Source organism: Simochromis diagramma, unplaced genomic scaffold, assembly GCF_900408965.1.
Source record: "Simochromis diagramma unplaced genomic scaffold, fSimDia1.1 OVJJ01000802.1, whole genome shotgun sequence".
Classification (NCBI taxonomy): domain Eukaryota; kingdom Metazoa; phylum Chordata; class Actinopteri; order Cichliformes; family Cichlidae; genus Simochromis; species Simochromis diagramma.
In genome coordinates, this window is record NW_024387492.1 from 11,445,627 (window position 1) to 11,465,774 (window position 20,148).

The 20,148-nt window shown below is 39.4% G+C and overlaps 1 protein-coding gene across 1 annotated transcript in view; it reads left to right on the plus strand.

Annotated features, from left to right (window-relative positions):
• Positions 1–20,148, plus strand: part of akap12b (A kinase (PRKA) anchor protein 12b) — a 50,859-nt gene that overhangs the window by 14,862 nt on the left and 15,849 nt on the right. The window contains exon 2 of the mRNA XM_040017759.1: positions 12,710–12,785. Coding sequence (XP_039873693.1) covers positions 12,710–12,785 — 76 coding nt within the window. The remainder of the gene's footprint in view (positions 1–12,709; positions 12,786–20,148) is intronic.

A 20,148-nucleotide genomic window follows, 5' to 3' on the forward strand; every position in this document is an offset into this window, starting at 1 on the left:
CCTATCTCCTCATTGGCTATAGAACTGTTGACATAACAGGTTTTCATTTCCTCTGTACTGATATTCCTCAGTGTTTTAAAGTGATTTTACAGGCTAAACAAAAGAACAGTTGGACTAAAGCAGTTTTTTAATTATAAATTATAAACTGTAAATGCAAACGTCCTGTTAGCAGGTTTGTGGTGTTAAATAAAAACACTTCATCATATTAAGAAACAACCAAACAGCTTTTCATATTACAATACTGTTCTGTCTGCATGATATTTTGTGCATTAATGAATAATAAATGAAGATATTGCCATAGTTTTCACTATTTTATCTTATTTTTTGCAGATTTATGTTTTAAGGAGAAGTTTGTGCTCCTTCTCAGTGACACCCTGTATGAAAAAGTCTGGCCCTTCAGAAAAAGTATGGCCCTTCAGCCCCCCACTGATGATGTGACCTTGAATGTTGTTTCTGAGCCAAAACCTGGATCAAACTTATAGATATTAACTGGGCAATAATGTAGGAGTAATTTGAGGCCCAAAGCCATAAAAAAAACAGTCTGCTTTAAGTGCCTCGCTAATTAAAACCATGTTATGCTTCTTAGTCGTCCTCTCTTCTCATACAGGACTCTGAAGCTCAAATTCTTATCGGACGTGAGACGTGGAGGGTCAGCAAAGAGGCTGGATTTGTTATTTCAACCCATTTAGAGAGGCAGGCCCCTGGGGTCAAACACTGGCCAGTGTGGCCTGATTATGATCGTGTCCTGGGGGGTCTTAACTGCGGCCAGGCTGTTGTTGTTGTTTGGCTCCGTTTGCTGTTCAAGTGTAGCAAGCTGCACAGATGAGGGGGTGGGGATGATGAAAAACAGACAATTTGTGGGAGGTATAGAGACGTGGGGTTAAAGGGTTAGCGATGCACTGATGTAGGTAGAGGAGGACATCCCGCCCTCGTGTGTTGTCCTGAAACGGCAGCTAACAGGTGTGCGTGTCTCTGCAGCTTTGGTGTCACTCATCGGTTTTTCTTCGCTTTCATCTCTTTCCCATGTCTCTCTCTCTCTCTGTCTGTTACACACAAGCATGCATGGACACACTGAAAAGATTGTGTTCTGGGGGTTTATTTTTATCCCTTTCTTGTTTAATTAATCGAATTCAATGTCCCCGTGGTCCCTCCTCTCACATCATGTATGTGAACCGGAAATTGAATACAGCTGACAGTCACACAGAGAGACTAATGAGGTTTTCAGGGCTGACTGGCAACGGGCAGCATATGCAACAGAGATGTGGTTTTATTATGGCTCTGCAGTTAATCAAATTTAAATTTCAGGCATAATTTTGTCTTTTAATCTTAAAACGTCTTATGTTTATTCCAGTTCATAGTCTAATTCTTTTTTCTTTTTTAAATTTTGTTTATTTTGTTAAAGTTCAAAGAAGAGTTGTTTGTTTGTTTTAATCCAATAATTTCATATAGTCCATCAGTAATCATGTTACGTAATCATGGTCAACAATAGTTAGAGTTTTTAAGTCATCAGTACCACCGAGCTTAGGCGACGGTGAAGCGTCCATCTGGGATCTGTACCTCCACGTTTCCCAGGAGTCCCCGCTCCCTCCGGAGTGTTGGTCAGATTTGAGGGAGATTTGCACAATAATAATCACTTATTAGATCTTCATCTGAACTGAGCTCTAGGTCAAGGCCATATTTCTTGATTTACAGCCACTTTTCGATCGTGGCTCAAGAGTTGGCAGTTCGCCTTGTAATCGGAAGGTTGCCGGTTCGAGCCCCGGCTCTGACAGTCTCGGTCGTTGTGTCCTTGGGCAAGACACTTCACCCGTTGCCTACTGGTGGTGGTCAGAGGGCCCGGTGGCGCCAGTGTCCGGCAGCCTCGCCTCTGTCAGTGCGCCCCAGGGCAGCTGTGGCTACAATGTAGCTTGCCATCACCAGTGTGTGAATGTGTGTATGGATGACTGAATGCAGTGTAAAGCGCTTTGGGGTCCTTAGGGACTACGTAAAGCGCTGTACAAATACAGGCCATTTACCATTTTTCATTTTTACGAGAAGAATTACTCCTCCTCCTTGGGTATTAGTCAGATTTTAGTGAAATGAGATTCATTTGTCCTGGATTTGTTTCTGTTTGAGAGCCTCCTTGAGGCTTAGTTTGTGCAATACAGCCAGCTAATCACAACAAAACTTAGAACCGTCTTTCTGTACTAAACACAGCCTCTGAATTGTGCCGCATCATGAACTGAATGAGCTGCTTATGTCACTGCTGGTCTGGTTGTCATTCGTTTTAGCTCCTAGAAACCAACAGAGATAGTTTAAATATTTTACAAATTGCAGGTCATTCACATCTCTGACTCCAGGACCACACCCTTCTTTGAAACTATTGCATGTTTGCACAACAGATAAAGGAGTGTTTCAAATAAATTGCAGATTAAAATGAATGAGCACGATAGCATGAAGAAGGGAGCATCTTCTGTGAAGCCTTTATTATGTCCTCATGGTCCAGCCACACCCAAATCCTCAGAGTATTGAGTTCTGTAGCCACAGAGGGACAGGCGGTATAAGCACCTGTCAAAGCCTCGAAAATTGCCTTTGTGGTATAATTTCTGCTACAGTAGGTGTCTTCATCTCCACGTTTTACCCTGATTACAAGATGCTTGTCCTCTTACTCACCCACTCTGCAGTGTTTGCTACACAGAGGACTCACTCGAGGATAAGTGGAGCCAGCTGTTGATACATTTCAGACAATCGTCGGTTGTAACAACGACAGTTGAGTTGTGGAAATTCTTTATTTTCTCTGTTACGTAAACAAACAGTGGATATTTTTTTTTTACCACAGTGAGGTCAGGGACACCACAGCTTTGCTGTGTTTTTGGTAAAGTGGGGCCTGCAAGCTGTAAGTGACATATTTCTCCCTCGACACTAAAATGCGAAAAATTTTGGCCACACATAACTTTATTTACAAAGTACAGAGCATGATGGAGGACTGCAGCTTTATCTGTACTATTATTACTCTAATAAGCTGATCGTGGATTCATTTCATCAGACAAATAAAAATAAGCATTAGATAGTGTTTAATTTATTTTAAATCTTGCTGCTTAGAGCAGGAGGCGAGCCACTGCTGGGTAAGAAATCAGCACTTCAAAAGGTCTGATTTTCTGTATGGTTATCACTGATTTTTAATGTATTTGTTATAGTTGCTGGGTTTCGTCTTATTTTTAATGCCGGAGTCTTAATTTGTCTCTTTGTCACTTCCTGTTTTACTTTGAAAGTTGTTTCCTGTGTGAATTGTTCTAGTTTTACTTCCCCCTCTTCTACCTTCTGTATTGTCTATGCAACACTTATTACTTTCTCCTGTGTCTCATCCCCCTGTGTATTTATAGTTTATTCCTCTTGTCAAGTCATCCATTTATGCACCCTGTGTTTCTTGTGATTTGGAATACCGCTCTTTTTTTTTTTTTTTAATCTCTTGTATGGTTCCTCATGCTTCATTCCTAGTTCCCAGTTTAGTTTATCTGTCTTGGACTTTGACTTTTTTGTCAAATTAAAAGCAGTTCAGTTATTTCCCTCACATGCCTTTGAATCCTGCAACAGGGTCCTCTGACCACCAGACTTAAGGCTGGCCACAGATGACTAAAGAACAATACAAACAGACCAAGACCCCAAAAGTGAAGAAAGTACCAGCCTGGCTGCCGGAGCTCCCAAACACTCGTTTTCTATGTCATACAATTTCTGCTCATTGTGCTGAAATTTTGTATAAATTTCCATGAAATGTCAGGGATCCGACTTTTTTCTAACACAGTTAGAGTGATTTTCTTTGTACATGTCAAACCTCACTAACTGCTAGCCCAGTAGTACAAAGACTTGATAAAATGTGGGGCAAACTATGGCGAAGGTTTGTATTCAGAGTGAGAGTTGTCCCTCTGAGCTGCAGCTCGCATGTTTCAAAAGAAACAGCTTTTACTTTGAAGGCAAATTGTCGCATTTCCAGGTTGTGATGCACTTTTCACAGTTTCACTACACCTCGGGGAGCAGATGACCAGTGTTTGTAGACAAGTCTGCCACTAACGTGCAAACTGCAGGCGTCCGCAGCAATAAAGTAGCAACCAAATCAATCACAAGGTTTGTGCCAGAGACCAGTCGGTTACTCCCATTTCTCCATTATGACCCAAATGACTTATGAACAAATGTGTGCCTCTCACCCCAATCATTTTCTCAGCAACTCCCATCAACCACCAGCAACCAGTTGAGGAATACTCATTTTTCCCCCGTGACCTGTGATTGCCAGATTGTAACAGGGTGAGCTTTAATCCACTTGATCCTACATTGTCACCGTGATTATCACATCCAAAGTGGCTGACAGGTTAATGTCACATGGTTAGCAGTCACATGTCTGCAAAACTTCCATACACTAAACCAGGCTGGACCAACTCCAGGCCTCGAGGAACGGTGTCCTGCTGTTTTAGATCTCACCCTGGGTCAACACACCTGAATCAAATGATTAGTTCATTACCAGGCATGTGAGGAGGTAATTTAGCCATTTGAATCAGCTGTGATGGATCAAGGACACATTTAAAACCTGCAGGACACCGGCCCTCAAGACCTGGGTTTGGACACCACTACACTAAACCAACAAAACTAAAGGCATTAGCTTGCAGAATTTAAATTAAGTCTAACATTCACATTTTCACTCAAGTTTGACCCGAATGCACTCATTTGTTCTCACACTGTGAGGTCTTTCAAGGTGATGAAATCCAAAGCAAGTTTTAAAAGCATATTACTGAGTTTGACTAACTTAATTCTGAATGTCTAAATTATATTTTTTGCAATTTGCAGGTCTTTACCAAACTTAATTTAGACTTTCAGCCAAACACAAGACTGAATGTGACCCTCCTCCATTAAAGATAAAAGAGTAAAAACATTTGGCAGCTACACCATCGAACATAAAAACACACTGGCCCTCTTACAAACATGAGGAGCAGGGAATTATTTCCTTATACAGCTTGTGCCTGTGTGTTTGCTGGGGGAAAAAGTTGACAGATTTATGGTAAAGGATGGGTTCCCGAAAGCTGCAGTAAATATACTCCAAGTGGCAAACCTGCTCTGTTTATAGAGCAGATGTGGATGAGATAGCTGGAGTGAAAGAGGGCAGAAAAACCTTTCCACCTTGTAATCCCCAGAAACATTCGACTTACTTAGTGCTTTGCTAGTTCACCTCAAACCACACAGAGGCGCAGGTGTTGAGTTTGAGCACCTGAGCAGCGTTAATGGGATGTGGAATCAGCGAGAGTGTTCGTCGGGGGGTCTTGTCAGGCTTTGATCTTTGGTATGTACTGAATGTGGGGGTCAGGGATAATAGTTTGGGGGCTGGCAGGGGTGAAGAAACATGAAGAGAGAAGGAGGACGTAAGCGACGGCAGACATGATGGTGTCATGGCCCCCAGAAACCTCCTGGTGGGAACTGATAGAAATGTCACAAAAAGTACTGGAAATTTTTAAACCCCTGTCTTTATCTTTCCTGTCTCCGTGTTTCCCAGTCACCCCTTCTGCCCGTGTCATCCCCCTTTCGTTTGCTCAGAGACCCTTTCCACACCTCGGAGGTCAGAGGTTGTCGCGTTAACTATCCCGGGCAAAATATGAGTCCACTGGGAGCCTTTAAGTCTGTTATCTCATTCGCCCAGTTTGCTTTTGTGTGCATGTGTCCTTCTGAGAATAATCCTGACATCCCAGCTAGTGTTACTAAACTTCAGCACAGCCATTTACACAGACAGTTAGAAGACTTCTTAATATTTGGGCTAGGTTTTCCTCTTTACTGCATAATTCCCATTATAATGGCAACAAAATGACCATAAAGGCTGGATGGAGTAAATTTACTGCCATTTCTACTTTATCCTTATTGTGTGTTATGATTGACGTTTATAGGTACTTTACTGGCGAGACTGAAAATATTAGCCTACTGTATCTGTTTATTTCTGCAAGGATTTCAAAATGTATTCAGTCCAATAAAAGCTATTTTCATCCATTGCTCGGCTGTATGAGCTGGGTCTTTGAAGAATTCAAGCTTTTAAGCCGACTTGATATTAACTTGTTGCATAAATTGCAATAGAGCAGTGGTTCCCAAACTTTTTTTGCTGGGCCCCCCTTTGTTTTACCAGAAAAATGTCCTTTTTTGCGTTTACGTGTGGACGAGGAATATAGAGTTCATCACGCAACGTCAAAGCTATGTGCCTTTTTTCATGTCACGCTGTGTGTATTGTTTACATGAGATGAATTGCAGAATGGCAGATAGAGACAAAATACTGTTAATCTGTTAATCTGACTATCTTCAGTTTTTACATGCTTACATATACACACGCAGTTACTGTCCCTCCATTTACAAAGGCAGAGGCGTCACGGTGTAATTATTTTACGTGTAGTTGTTTTTTTCCTGTGTAATAATATTCAACATTGCTGTCAATACATTTTTCAAAAAATGCCTGTCTGTGCAAAATGGGTTTAAAAACATAAACAGCTGTGGGATACTGTTTGTCCGTGATTTGAACCGGGGGAACAAATCATGGCAGGATCAGCCTGATATTATTTGTATCCCGCTGTAACTTTACTGTATAAAGAGCTAACATCTCCAAAATGTCAGGAGTAGTTAGTCATTACAACAAGTGTTTGTGAACTAAAAATTAAGAATGTGGGATACTGTTTGTCCCTGATTTGAAGAGCACAGCGCGTGCTCCGGACGAAGGGAAACCAATTCTGCAGGGGAGACCTACCTTGGCACTTGTGCAGGTGAAACCAAAGGGCAGATAAGCTTCACCATATTTTCTAGTCTTTGGCTTAGAATGAAGTTAGTTTGGAAACATATTCAGCTATACTTCATCTCCTGCTTTGCGTTTGTGTGGGCACCCCATGCTAGCAGTGTTCAAACGTTGTTTTTTTTTCCCTTTTCATACCGCGCCCCCCCTGCAATGGCTCTGCGCCTACCCTAGGGGGCGGACCCCACACTTTGGGAAGGTCTGCGATAGAGCTTCAAAAGAACAGGTGTTTTCGATTAGACTGTAACAAATCCAGACTATAAACCCAAAAGATTCTGCTGTTTTTCTACATGTGAGCTCCTAAATCAATTTCACCAACAATTCAAGGGATCATTTAACTGTAGACTGTTAGATAACATCATAAAGACATCCCTGGACTGTTTTATCTGGAGATTTAAAGGAAAAAGGAGGGTCATCAAACTTTATTTACAGAACTTAATATCTTAGACTACATGCTTGGTTTTAAGACGTAACATGCCATTGGTGGCACCCTCTTTTTTTCCCATTAGCTCCATTCTCCTGCTTTCTGTATAAAGGATATAAATCTCCTCTGTTGCCCTTTGTGAAGTGATTTAGAAGACAGCAGGTTGTCTCTATGCTGGAGCCGATGAGCAAAGGCGCAGCCAAGAAGTAAATGAAAGAGCCAGATAAGAGGAATAGGAAAAAAATAGATAAAATGAAGATAAAAGTGAAAGCACAAAGAAAATCTGTTCTGAATCCTTTTGCTTTCACAGACTAATTACAATTTAAATTATTCCTTTAATGAAGGTGCACTAAACCTCATGGATTTATAGAAAATGGTCTGAAAACGAGTCTGAAAATATCCCATGAGCAGGAGCTTTCTGGGTAGAAGTGACTTGTTGATGGCAAAAGTAACTCAAAATTACCGTGAAGGTATGCAGAAAGCCAGCTCTAAAGACACAACATGTCAAACCTTGACGCAGATGTGCTACAGCAGCAGAAGACCACACCAGATACCACTTCTGTCAGCTAAGAACAGGAAACCGAGGCTGTAGTTTGCATGGGCTCACCAAATTTGGGCAACAAAAGAATAGAAAACGGTTGCCTGACTTCAGTCACAAAGCTTAAATGATCTCAAACTGCTTTCTTCAGCATGAGAGTGAGTTCACTGTACTCAAATGACCTCCACAGTCACCAGATCTCTACTTTGGTTTCTGATATATGTTAGACATCATGCCCATCTGCCAGTGCAGGTCAATTCAAATAAACTGCAGCTTTTTTTTGCAAGTGTAAATGGTGACTCAGCAGGTTTGTTAAGTGCTACAAAAAAAGTGCTTAATGCATGTGTAATCCCTCAAGTGGAAGAGGCTGAAGAAAAGGAAGGGGAAGATGAAATCACTCTGTGAGTGCTAGGCTGCTTGGGATAAATGAACATGAGACAGGAACATGTTAGAAGTGGTGAAAGGGGCTGTAAGAGAGGAAGGAGGTGTTTACTACTACTCGCTCTCTCTGACTCTGTGCTACCCTACCGCATGAATACTACAAGTAAACATATGCATCCATGTGTACTGTGTCTTATCTTGCTGTTTTGTCAGTTTATGCGGTCTCATTCTAGACAGCAAAAATAATCAAATCTATTCATAGACAGAAATGTGATTTCTCAAATGTTTTTCATTGGGCTAAATTAAATCTGATCATATTACACAGGAGACGAGACAAGAGAAAACAACAGCATGGAAAAAAACAAGAGGAGATTATTTTTTCCATGCTGTTGTTTTCATAAGCAGACATTTCGTTATGTGGCCATTCCTTGTGCACTTTTTTCCCGAGCAGGAAGTCTGTCTTTAGATCTTTGCGGCACACCATGCTGACCAGACAGACATCAAAAAATGCACAACTGGCAGTGAAACGGCGACTGATTGCGTCCAAACACTCGAAAAGAAATTCAGAGTTACTCAGGCGTCACACCACTTTTCAGTGTTTGGGCCGGTTCAGTTTCAGTTCAACGCAATAATAAAATGCAAGAAAAATTCCTTTAATACCAAGAAAATTTTCAATCTTCAAGAATGTATATATGACATAATATGACATTACTGAATGTCTATCCTTACCTGGTCACATGCTGATGCACATATATAGTATTGCCTTTCATATGACATTAAAAACCTTGACAAAAAGAAACCCTATCCTTGCTTAGCATCATTGTTGGGTAAGATTTAAAAAAGGCATAAACAGCAAAATTGAGACTAATTTGATGCAAAATAAACCTAAGATATCATCTGTTTGCTCATGTGGTTCAGGTCAGAGATTTGTAAAGTAGATGAAATTCCAATCTAAAGACAACCCAAGTTTAAAATTGATTGTTAAGTGTCGCTACGGTTTCTATAGGAATTTGCATTTATTTTCTCTATAAAGTATGACATTAAATCTACATGTTCCCAAATTTTACATGCCCATCCATTCATGTGTATATATACCCAACCAGAGAAAAATTTCAATATTTGAATATTTTAGATATTATATCAAATGCAAACTTTTTTCTTTTTTAATTGAATTTTCTTAAATGTTTTGCTGAACTACAGTATAAACCTCATCTTGAAGCCAGCTCTGGTGGTAATAATAAGCCTATTTATTAGCAAATTATTGGAAAAATTCAGTTCAGATGCTTATTGTGTAAATTACAATTTTTTATCCTCATCAATTCCACTGAGACTTCCCTTTTAAAGGTCTGTGATGATCTTTTAATGGTATCAGGTCGGCCTTTGACCATACTATGTCACTTAATAGGCTTAAGAGCTGGTATCTCTGGCTCGGCATTAAACAGCTTTTCCACATATTTATCTGGCAGGAATTTATTTGTTAGCCTGAGTTCTCCTCTAACACTATTTTTCTAAACTGTGGGGTCTTGACTGTTCTCACTTTTTATTACTTTGATAATAAGTTTGTGGATATATGTCTGTGAAAAACACTTTATGAATCAACTTTACTTTCTTATTTTTAGTTAAGGATAGACAGCATTAGCAGTTTTTGTTAAAAACTGAACTGAACCGTTTGTGATTAGAAATAAAAACAAAAGAGAAACGTGATAATAAAAAGACATCCAGACATTAATTGCAAGGTTAATCCTGTGTGATGACCAGAAACGCTGCACCCACAACCACCACCCTCATTGCATTTCAAAATTATGAGATGCAAATTCTTTCCAAATAGGGATACTTTCCCTTGCCCACCATGTTCGGGTAAGGGACGTGAACATTTGGAGAAGGTGGAGTCAGGTGTTAGTGGACCTGTGGAATTTTGGTGAAGGGGACAAGGAATCCTGGGAATGTCGCAGGGTTGGAGGAGAGCTGATGGCTCACGTGCTAAATGTGATCACAGGTCCTGATCGCTTGAAAAGGACAAAAATGACAGCCCCACCCTCCCCTGCATGCAAGCATTTGACTGAGTGAAGATTTCATTTTACATGAATGGGGTATAAATGCTCTTTTTACCCTGTTTTGCGAGCGAACCTTAGACACAGATCTAGACGGTGGGATCCTACAGACATTGTTGCTCAGAAACTCCAGGAACTTTTGAGAGCTGTGTTTGAAAGCTCATGCACTGGTTGGAGTTAGGGTTTTAATCGGTGAAAGATGTCAAAATTAAAGGAAAAAATGATGTCTTGCAGCAAATTGCAGCTTGCATGATGCACATATTGTGAAACAGGCCTCACAGTTCCAAAAACAACTCACATTTGTTGGCTTTGAGTCATTTATTTCTCTTTTCGATAGATCAGACCAGCCTTTGAATCAGATAAGGATTAGAAATTTTCTTTCTTCTAGTATAGAAAATTGAGAAGTCAAACAAGCGGTTGGCAAATTTTCACTCGAGTATCACATTCCTGGATGGATGAACGTTTTAGTACGAATGAAAGAAGAATCAAATTTTTCATGACTTCACGATGAGGTACTGAACTTTGCTGTACGAGCTGGGCGATGATTAAAACTTAGACTGCATTGTGCTTTTCAAGTAAACATGTTTTCAGATGACTGATGTCACAGCTCATTATAAGCCAATACAAACAAGTAAGATATTTGACCAATTCAACAAAGTTCAGTGTACTGAAATGTTCATGGTTGCAGTATTGACAGAGTTCAGAGGCAATTATGAGACTTTTGTACATCTAGATCTTCTGTATAATGAAGCCATATGTCATAAGTTGGTGTTCTTGGTAACAGAAAAGAAAAAATAAGATTAGTACTTTAAAAGATCACAGATCAAATAAAACCATAAATATAAACCATGTCAGCCAAGGATCTATTGGCTGATCTTTAACATTGCAGGAAATTTCTCTGATCAAACTTCAGCTTCACTATTTTAAATCTAAAAGAATTAAATTTAATCTGTTTTTCTGTCTTGTTGTCCTCATCCTTTCCATTTGTCCTTGTACACCAAGTGGTTGCACCACCATGTCGGTCATCCCTCCAGCTGATGATTGATTTCCCCTGCACTCTCCTAATCTGGTCCCATTTTCTTTTAGTTCATCCCTCTGACCTGTCCCAAGCAGATTGTTTCCTTCGTGGTGTCATTTTTCAGGGCTTTCCTAGAGAACTCAGGAATAGAGCCCGACTTGTCCATTAGTTATATTAGCACCTCAGTGGGGAGGCTCTGGTTCCTTTTCCCCAGGCTGGGAAGGACAAAAGCTTGGGCCTGCCTGCAATTGTCCACCTGTCAGTCAGAGTTGGTGGCAGCCAGAAAAACTGTCAATGCTCAGATCCTCAGATAAGAGTCCTGTGAACCCGGCTGTGTGTTGTTAACTCTGTTAACACACTCGTCCATGTTACAAAAAACAAGTAAGAAAAGCCACTTTTAAAAAAACAACCTAGTAAATTATTGCTGTGATTTTGGTGTATTTTCTCTTTTTCTGAGTACTAAAGAATTACTGTAGCTATTTTCAAGATTTGGTCACCGTTTGCTTTGTAAAATAATTACTTCAGTGTGGTGAATTTGATGTTAATTTAATTTAATGAGAGGCTATTGAGCAAAGAGGCCATTAGATTAGTTGACTCAAACCCAAATTTTACATCATTACTATCCGATTTTTAATGAATCACTAAGAATAAAAAAAGGAGCATGTAATCATAGTTTTTGCTTTTTTTTGTTAACTTAAAAAATTTGGCTCAGTAGCATCAACAAACTCTGGTTTGTTCAATTCACCAACAAAACTAGCTTTGGTATTTAATATTTCTAAATTGGCTTGAGGTTTTTTCTTGCACAAAGACAGGAAACAAATGAAAACAGTTTGCTGGGTCAAATTACAGCTCCAACACTCTCATACCAACACCTGGAAAGCTCTTAGAATAACATTTTGAATATTGTTTGCTTAATCTATAAACAAACTGTTACAGTCTGTGGTTTTATAGGGAGTTTAACAAATGTTGTGGGTGGTCAGACAGCCTGCTGCCAAGGAATACTTCCAGCAAGCAATTTCTATTGCTAAGCCAGTTGTTGTTTTACATTTCTTCCCATTTACAGATTAAATAAACACTATAATGCTTGATAATTAGAAAGCTTTCGAGGTTTTGGTGGTGTGTCTTTGAGCTTCTCCTCATGCCCAATTATTCCCAGTCTCTATGCTAAGCTACAGAAAGCTAAACGAGTCTCTTGCTGCTCTAGCTTCACAGTGACCACAGAGAAAACATAAGCAACATTAAAGAATCTGTAGCGTTTCTTTAAGTTAAGTTTGATTGTGTTACTTGTTGAGTAAATGCTTCCCCCTTCTTCCAGTTTTTATATTAGCTTGTGCTAAGCTAAGCTGCTATATCCGATGCTAGCTTTATGCTTAGCAAACGGAAAACAGATATCTTAAAGTCGGGAAATATATGTGTATCCACATATGTTAAACTTTCCCTTTAAAGAGAATTAACGGCACTATGCTATATGTGTGAAATGTATTTATTTGTTTTTCTTTGCTCTTCTTTTCAGTCTTTGCAGAAGAATGGACAAATCTCCAGCATGACTAGCCTGAACGGACACTCGGAGGACAACATGCTAGCAGAAGGTGTGTATGCGTGTGTGTTTCTGTATTGCTTGGAGTGTTTATTTACTCTGTGTGTGACTTTGGGAGCTGTTTCTTTGGTGAATGTGGTTAAGCGGTGACCATGTGTGTGGGTGTTTGTGTCTGGGGTTTTGTCCTATGTCTTAAGCAGCAGCAGAAGGTAAGCTTGTTTGTGTGAGGTCTGCTTTCAGTGTGTGTGCGTGAAGAATTCTTGTGTGCAAATGTCTTCATGGCTTTGCATGATCTAGTTGATACTAACCTAATCCCTTTGTCAACACACAGGGGACAGCTACATGAGCTTTTCTCACTGGAGCCGCACACACTCGCTCTTACATGCCCACATGCCCACATACCAAGATACTCCTTTACTCTCTTTTTTCATCTTTAGCTTAGCAGTTTACTGGATTCGAACTGAACTTGCATTCGCTTCTTTTGTGAATATACATATATCTCTTGAAAAATGGCAGAAATCTAACTATTTTGTTCAATAAAATTAAGAGTAACATTTATTTCCCAAAAGAAAATATAAAAATATTGATTGGTAGAAGATTCTTTATACAGAAGTAAGCTCATTTGTTATTTTCTGACAAATGAGACCTACTAAAGAGAAATGGTTTATTTTGAAAGATATTCTAAGGAAATTGTAAATCAGTTATCTTTTAAAAACATTAAACAGTAATAAACTGTGTAAATTTGTTTTAACATGTGCATCAACCTGCTCTGTTCATCTCCTGCAGCGCCTGTCCATCACTAAAGCTGCGTTTGTTTATTTTTAATGCTATCTCTATCGTGTCCCGCTCAGTCTGGGATGGCTGCAAGGGCACGTACGCCCTCCTTAAATATTTATCAGGCCATGACCCAGGGCCCCGCACAAAGCAACCTGTGCACTTCATAATATGTTATGGCCCAGGGGAAGGAGTAACCCTACACTACTTAAAACACAGAGATATGTCACATACCACTCTGTCAAATAACCTATTTAATAAGGTATTTAATGAAGCAAATCTGTCCATCCATAGAGTAACCCAATACTCTTCTCAGTGCCGAAGTACAGATTGTATGAGTTGATGTGGCATGTAGACTAGAGCAAGTAATTCTGTTGGGAAAGTACTTGCTTCTGTGGCCCTGTACTCTAATTTAATCACTATTTGGAAATTTATAGAGCAGAAAAGAGGGTATTCAGATGTTTACCTTATTGGATGTACTTGGATCTTATGCACAAATAGAAACTGCTGATTAGTTAATTTATTTGGAGAAAACCAAATCATTTAATTTAGGTTAAAATAATTAAATTTTTTGAACACAAGTGACTCGTTGGTGACTACTTTTGGCTGTAGTCAGTTTAAAATCATCTGTGATAAATGAGGGGTGTCTCTAACAATATACCCTGATTTTTCTTCTTTTTCAAGATTTGTTTTTATTAATTAAGTCTTTAAACTAGCGATTAAGACCATGACCATCAGGAAGGTACGTACTGAAGATCGCAGATCAAGTGAAAAACTTGGTAATTTTATCCTTAACCTCTTTAAATTTGGGCTTTTTTAAAGCCAGAGGAGTCACCTTGTGCTGGCCATTACACAAATTTGGTTTAAAGCACTGGCTTCACTTTTCAGCTCCAGAAGCTATTTTATACCCAGGCTTAAGATCCGGGGTCCATCCTGCTAATTGTTCCAAATTGGAAAGTTAAAAATGTACATGGAGATTCACTTGAACCCAATACATATATATAATATTTCTTAAAAAAAAAGAAATCAAATTTGTCTTTTGTTTGACTTTGACAAAAAAAAGAATGTCTTATTTGATCCCATTCCACCTGATGTTCTCAGTAAGCCGGACCTAAACAAAAAAGACAAAAACTGAAAACATCAGAGGTTCTGAAGAACTTTCAAGGCTACAGATTAGAAGAGTAGAGGGGAGTGAAAGGAAGAGAGATACACAATACACAGAGAGAGAAGATAGAGGAGCAAAAGGTATGGAAGGATTTCACATATCAGCAGCGCTCTTCCTCTTGCGCAGCCTGATAAAGGCAGCAATGCATTGTGGGAGACAGGAAGAGAAACAGAATCTTTCCGATAACAGCAAAAAACAACAAAAGACTGGATGTAGATCAAAAGACCCGACACACATGCAAACCCACAACCATAATCTCTCTCTATCAGGTAAAACAGAGTGTTTATAGTTAGGAGGCCAGCCTAGGCATGAAACTCCCCAAACACATCACACACAAGCCAGTAGTGTAGTGGCCTAGTTGAAGATGCCTCCTAATATGATAAAAATCCATATGTAGGTGATCAAGAAGCAAAACATATATGTTAGATATATGTTTAGAAATGATATGTTTAGCATATATGTTAAACTCAATTTCCAGTACCTTTGTCAGCAGTCAACACGCATGAACCAGCCACTAACTAAAGTAGTATATAAATAAATAGCACATAAATAACTGAATTTAACCTAGTACCAATTTACTCAAAACTTAGCACAGTATTTGTGAAAGAGCAAATGTGTGGTCTAGTGTAGATTTTATAGGGCCATTATATTTTTATCAAAATGGGATAAGAAATTCTCTACATTTCTATTTGAAAATCTTTCCTTAACCTCCTAAGACCCAAACTCCTCCGTGGCATTCATTTTTAATTGCTCTTTGATATTTGGGCTGATTGGGACCTGATGAATGTAAAAACAAAGAATTACCCGAATTTTTTTTTTACCAAATTTTTGTTTCTGAGAAAAATAAGAGCCACATATGAGGATATTGGTCTAAAATTTCGATAGCACAGTGGCAGTATAACATCCTCGTAAGTGGATATCAGGCCCTTGTAGAGCAAAATTTAGTATTTTGGTCTAAACAACCCAAAATGTGATGTCCACATATGTGGACGCCAGGTCCTAGGAGGTTAAGGCTGCCAGAGGCTTTGAAATTAAGGGTTTTATGACACTATCCCAGGTAGACAGAGAGGAGTTCAATAAATATTGCATGTTTGTAAAGTTCTGAAGAGGTACTCTGAATTTTTTCTTTGCAAGGAGATAAAAAGAAGGGGAACAAAAAGCTGGAGGCAGGAGGATTAAAAATAGGTAAAGAGAGGAAACAACATAAATGATGCAGCTACCGATTACGTAACCCAGTGCAAGGCCTCGACCCTACAAAACTAGCTCCAAATGCATCAACATCACTTCATTTTTTTGTCTCCCCTATCGCTTTTTGTGTACAGTTTTTAATTATATTAGCAACAGGACAGATTTTTATGTGCTCTGTTTTCCATTTAGATGTGCGTAAAAGCCTGCATGTGTGATTCAGGGGTGTGGATGAGTTAGGGGTGTAATGGGAGCCTAAAGAATGACATGAAAGCTGAGGTAATTCACTGGCCAGAGCATCGAGAGACCCTCCCAGATGGCTCACAGGTTCAAAAAAAAAGGAGGACAGATTAAGTTTTGTGGAAGCCTTCAGAAGGAAGATACTGCTGACTGTGTGAGTGTGTGAATGCATTCGGAGATGCCTGTTTATCTGCAGTGCGACCGGACATCATTCGCTGGTCAAATCATCCGTGTCTGTTTGTTACATTCCACCCACGGGACTGGTGGGTGCGGTTCACCAAACTGAAGTCAATTTAAAGAACGCATTCATTAACGTGTGTGTGCGTATCAGTTTTAGATACTGTAAGAAATGTAACTGGATTTAAAGCTTTCTGTCATTCACTTCAGAAATGCTGCTTCAGAAATTATGTTGAAATGTGTTTATAATCATTAGGCTGAGTCACTTCTGGGTTTATAGGTTGTTTAGAAAGACATCACTCTGAGCTTAAGCCATTTGCTTGTTCTGACGTCTTATAGACTAAACAATAAAAGTAGTGGACATGCTAATAAATACCGACAGCTCCTCGTCAGAGCTTAGTGATTGTCGCACAAGGAAAAGTAAAGTAAGCAAAGGTTTTTCAAGTGCTGCTGGTCCCTGCTAGTTCCCTTGTGTCTTCCTGTACTTTGTTTTTATTACTTTTTTGGTTGCAGGTGTAAACTTTAACATTGTGTTGCAGTCTGGTAGGCATGTGTGTGATCGTGTTTAATGTGAAGCCATGATTTCATCCCAGGATGGGCTTGCTCGGGCTTGGCTCCGGGGAATACATGACTGCGTTGCCAAAATGTTCATCATGCCTGTGGAAGGGACCTCTCCCTCCACTTAAGCTCTGTCTGATCTCTGCCAGTAAAGCTTCGAGTTCCTAACACAATCCAGCCGCTGGATTGCTCCTCTTGGATTCCTGCCCCATATTACTTTTACATTCCAACTGACAATACTCATTACAGTCGACAGTTGTGGTTCAGATGTTTTGTGCATCTTTTTCTACTGCCCTTACAGTACTGGAAGGAATACGTGCGCTCTTGATTTGTACTGCGAGTGCGAGGAGGCTGCAATCCATTAACTTGCCTTGAGATGTCAAAAAGATTTCTCCAGCTACAAATAAAGGAAGATGTCCCACAGGAAAGTGTTAGAGAGGCTGAGTTTTATACCGGAGTGCTTGAAAGCCCCTCGGTCCCCCAAGATCCATCGTTGTCCAGTTATGACTGCAATTATGTCCATTTGTGCTGCATGTTTTATTTAGTCTTTAGGTATGAAGTGGGTGCTTCAGGGTAGGAGATAATAAGAGAACTCTATTAGAAAGCTGTCTTTTGTCAGCTGCTGATCAGGCAGGAGGCTTTTCCCCTCCTAGTCAAGCATAGCTTGCAGCTCATAGGGGTAACAAAATGTTTAATGTTGCAGCTGTTTAACTCTTGCTCAGTTTTAAAAAGTCCACATGATCAGCAATAGAGGAACAGACAGCAATACCCCGCTGAGCACCAATCTACCGATGTTTGTTGGATTTTGGGTGGGTACGTTCAGAATTCAATTCAAAGCTCTGATTTCCTATACCCGCTTTCAATCATGTCAGCAGCAGGCCTTATTATCGATTCCTAGACTAAAACCTTCATCTTACGACCTTTGAGATGTGAGCAGCTGAAGACTCGCCACTTTAAGTTGACATTTCTGTGACATTTTTCTGTGTTCCTGTTTTTGCTTTGTTTTGTTTCTCTCTAACATCCTTAAGCCTGTAAGATAAAGCAGGATTTTCTTGATTTTCATTCCCTTCTTGCCAGGTTACATCACCATGGTAGCTTATGCCGTAAACCTAACCTGGTCTGGAGTTGATTATATACTAGATTAGAGATTAGCCACCTACTGCCTAATCAGTTCTCTGGAAAATATCATCACCATTGCTGGAAGATCCCGCGGACTCCTGTGTGCAAATTAAAGGAGTGTCTAAAGTTCTTCGGTAATAAATAATGTCTGTGTTTCCCTGTTCATGAGGAAGAAATATAAATTCTTAAATGTAACATTATTTTTCCCCCAATGGCTCCCACCAACAATTCTAATGTTCTATAAGCACAAATATCTGATTCGAAAACTCAGCACCTATTTGAATTCTGCTGGCTTTGTTTGATAACAGCATCAAGGTACCTTTATCAATGCTTAACAAGCATTGATAAACATGACAAATATGTTTTATTTTAAATTTTCACTGTGTTTAAATTTCTACAGCTTATTGCAAAAGTCACACAAAGAGCAAATTTATTATTTATCATTACTTTTGGCTGTTTAAAAAATGATGGTGTAATATGCAGCTGACAGGAAACTGACCAGCGTCTGGGCTATCTACCAAAGCAGTTTATTAGTCTAATATATATTTTTCATCTACTCTTTTTAGCATCTAAATGCTCAGATATGTGTGCTGGCTATTCCCTGCTGTTGTTTGCTTCCTGCTGAGTGGATAGTGCACAGCTATTTTCATGTTTTTCATTAAAACATGTTTGTGCTATAGCTGGAAGCAGGGTTTATGTTACTACGTTAAAACAAACCTAAAGAGTTACAGAAAAGAGGTTAAAGAACTTAGTGGAGCTGATCGGGGATTCAGTTTGGACTGCTAATTATCAGTATGGTGAAACTGTGAATGCCTAATTTAACATTCAACAAAGATATTTTAATCTGTGATTAAATTAATGTAAAAATGATTTATTAAAGTAGCCTTAATGTACCTTGCAGATGAGTAGAAACTGAGAAAGAATCTTTTTTGCCTCAAAGGTAACCCTCGCTGCACACTTTTAACTCTTAAAATTCCTGATCATTTATTAAAATTCATGCAAGAAAACAATCGTAATCGTGTTGTTTTCAAAATCCACCATATTCAAAAACTAGAGCTTTTGAGCCAAACCACAGCATATGAAATGACTAAATTAGGTTGTCAGCTCAGCAGCTTTTAAGTAATAGTCCTCAGTGCACCGGACCTAACAGTTCAGTAATAATTAGAAATTTATGGTAGGCTCCCATCAGAGCTTTCAGACCCCCACAGGACCTGCTCGTCTCCATGGGCGCTCCTCTCTCATCTTCTCCGGCATCAGGGAACCTAATCTCCCTCTCCCTCCCTAACCTTCTTCTGAAAATGGGCCAAAAATATGTTTGACCCCTCCTCCCCTCCTTCTTTAATGAAATTATCGAGACTCTTCCTAAGCAGTATGTATCCATAAATTATCATTAGTCATTTGTACCTTAAAATTGAGAACAAAATGCTTCTTAAAAAGGTACCAGGAATTAGCCAGTGAGACGAGGTTTTTCACGTGTTTTGGCAGACATTTAGCATAACCGTCTTGGTGCAGGATACTTGATACTTGTACAACTGAGACTACCAGCAGTTGTTTCAACAAAAGTCACAAATAATCCAAATTGTTGTGGAATTATTTCCCTCTGTGAGCCGTTTCAAGAAAACTTTGATTTGAATGATCAGTTGAAAGTAAATGTAGGGTTCGGATCAGCATTTTTATACATCAGTCACAAGTAAATGAATATTTGCCAAAAGCTAATGTTAAACAGACACTGGAGTAAGAAAGGAGGATGAGCAACAAGAAAGATCATAAAGGAACCTGAACATGTGAGCCACCTTTGGGTTGAGCAACATTTAGTAATCAGCATTGTACTTTTTTTGGGGGGGGGGTTGGTACACGGCTTTTATCTGGAGTTAGTTTCAATGCACACATTCATTTGAAATGCAGATTAAAGTGAAGCAAAACACACATGAAAGCCTGCATTCTTGTTAAACTGGCAGCTGACGTAAAGGAACACCATTCATCTCCATTCATTTGTAAATGTTGACAGGTTTCAACCTCTAGGAGGAGATCTTAAGATCTCCACTTCTCCGTTTGTACATTCCAGTCTGTACTGCAAGACAAGATGATGCATAACAACAACTGGAATGCCAAATTGCTGGGCCAGATATTTCAGGAATGCAGAGGAAAGTGTAGATCAGATGGCAGCTGTTGGCTAAACATACTACTTTGTGAGAAC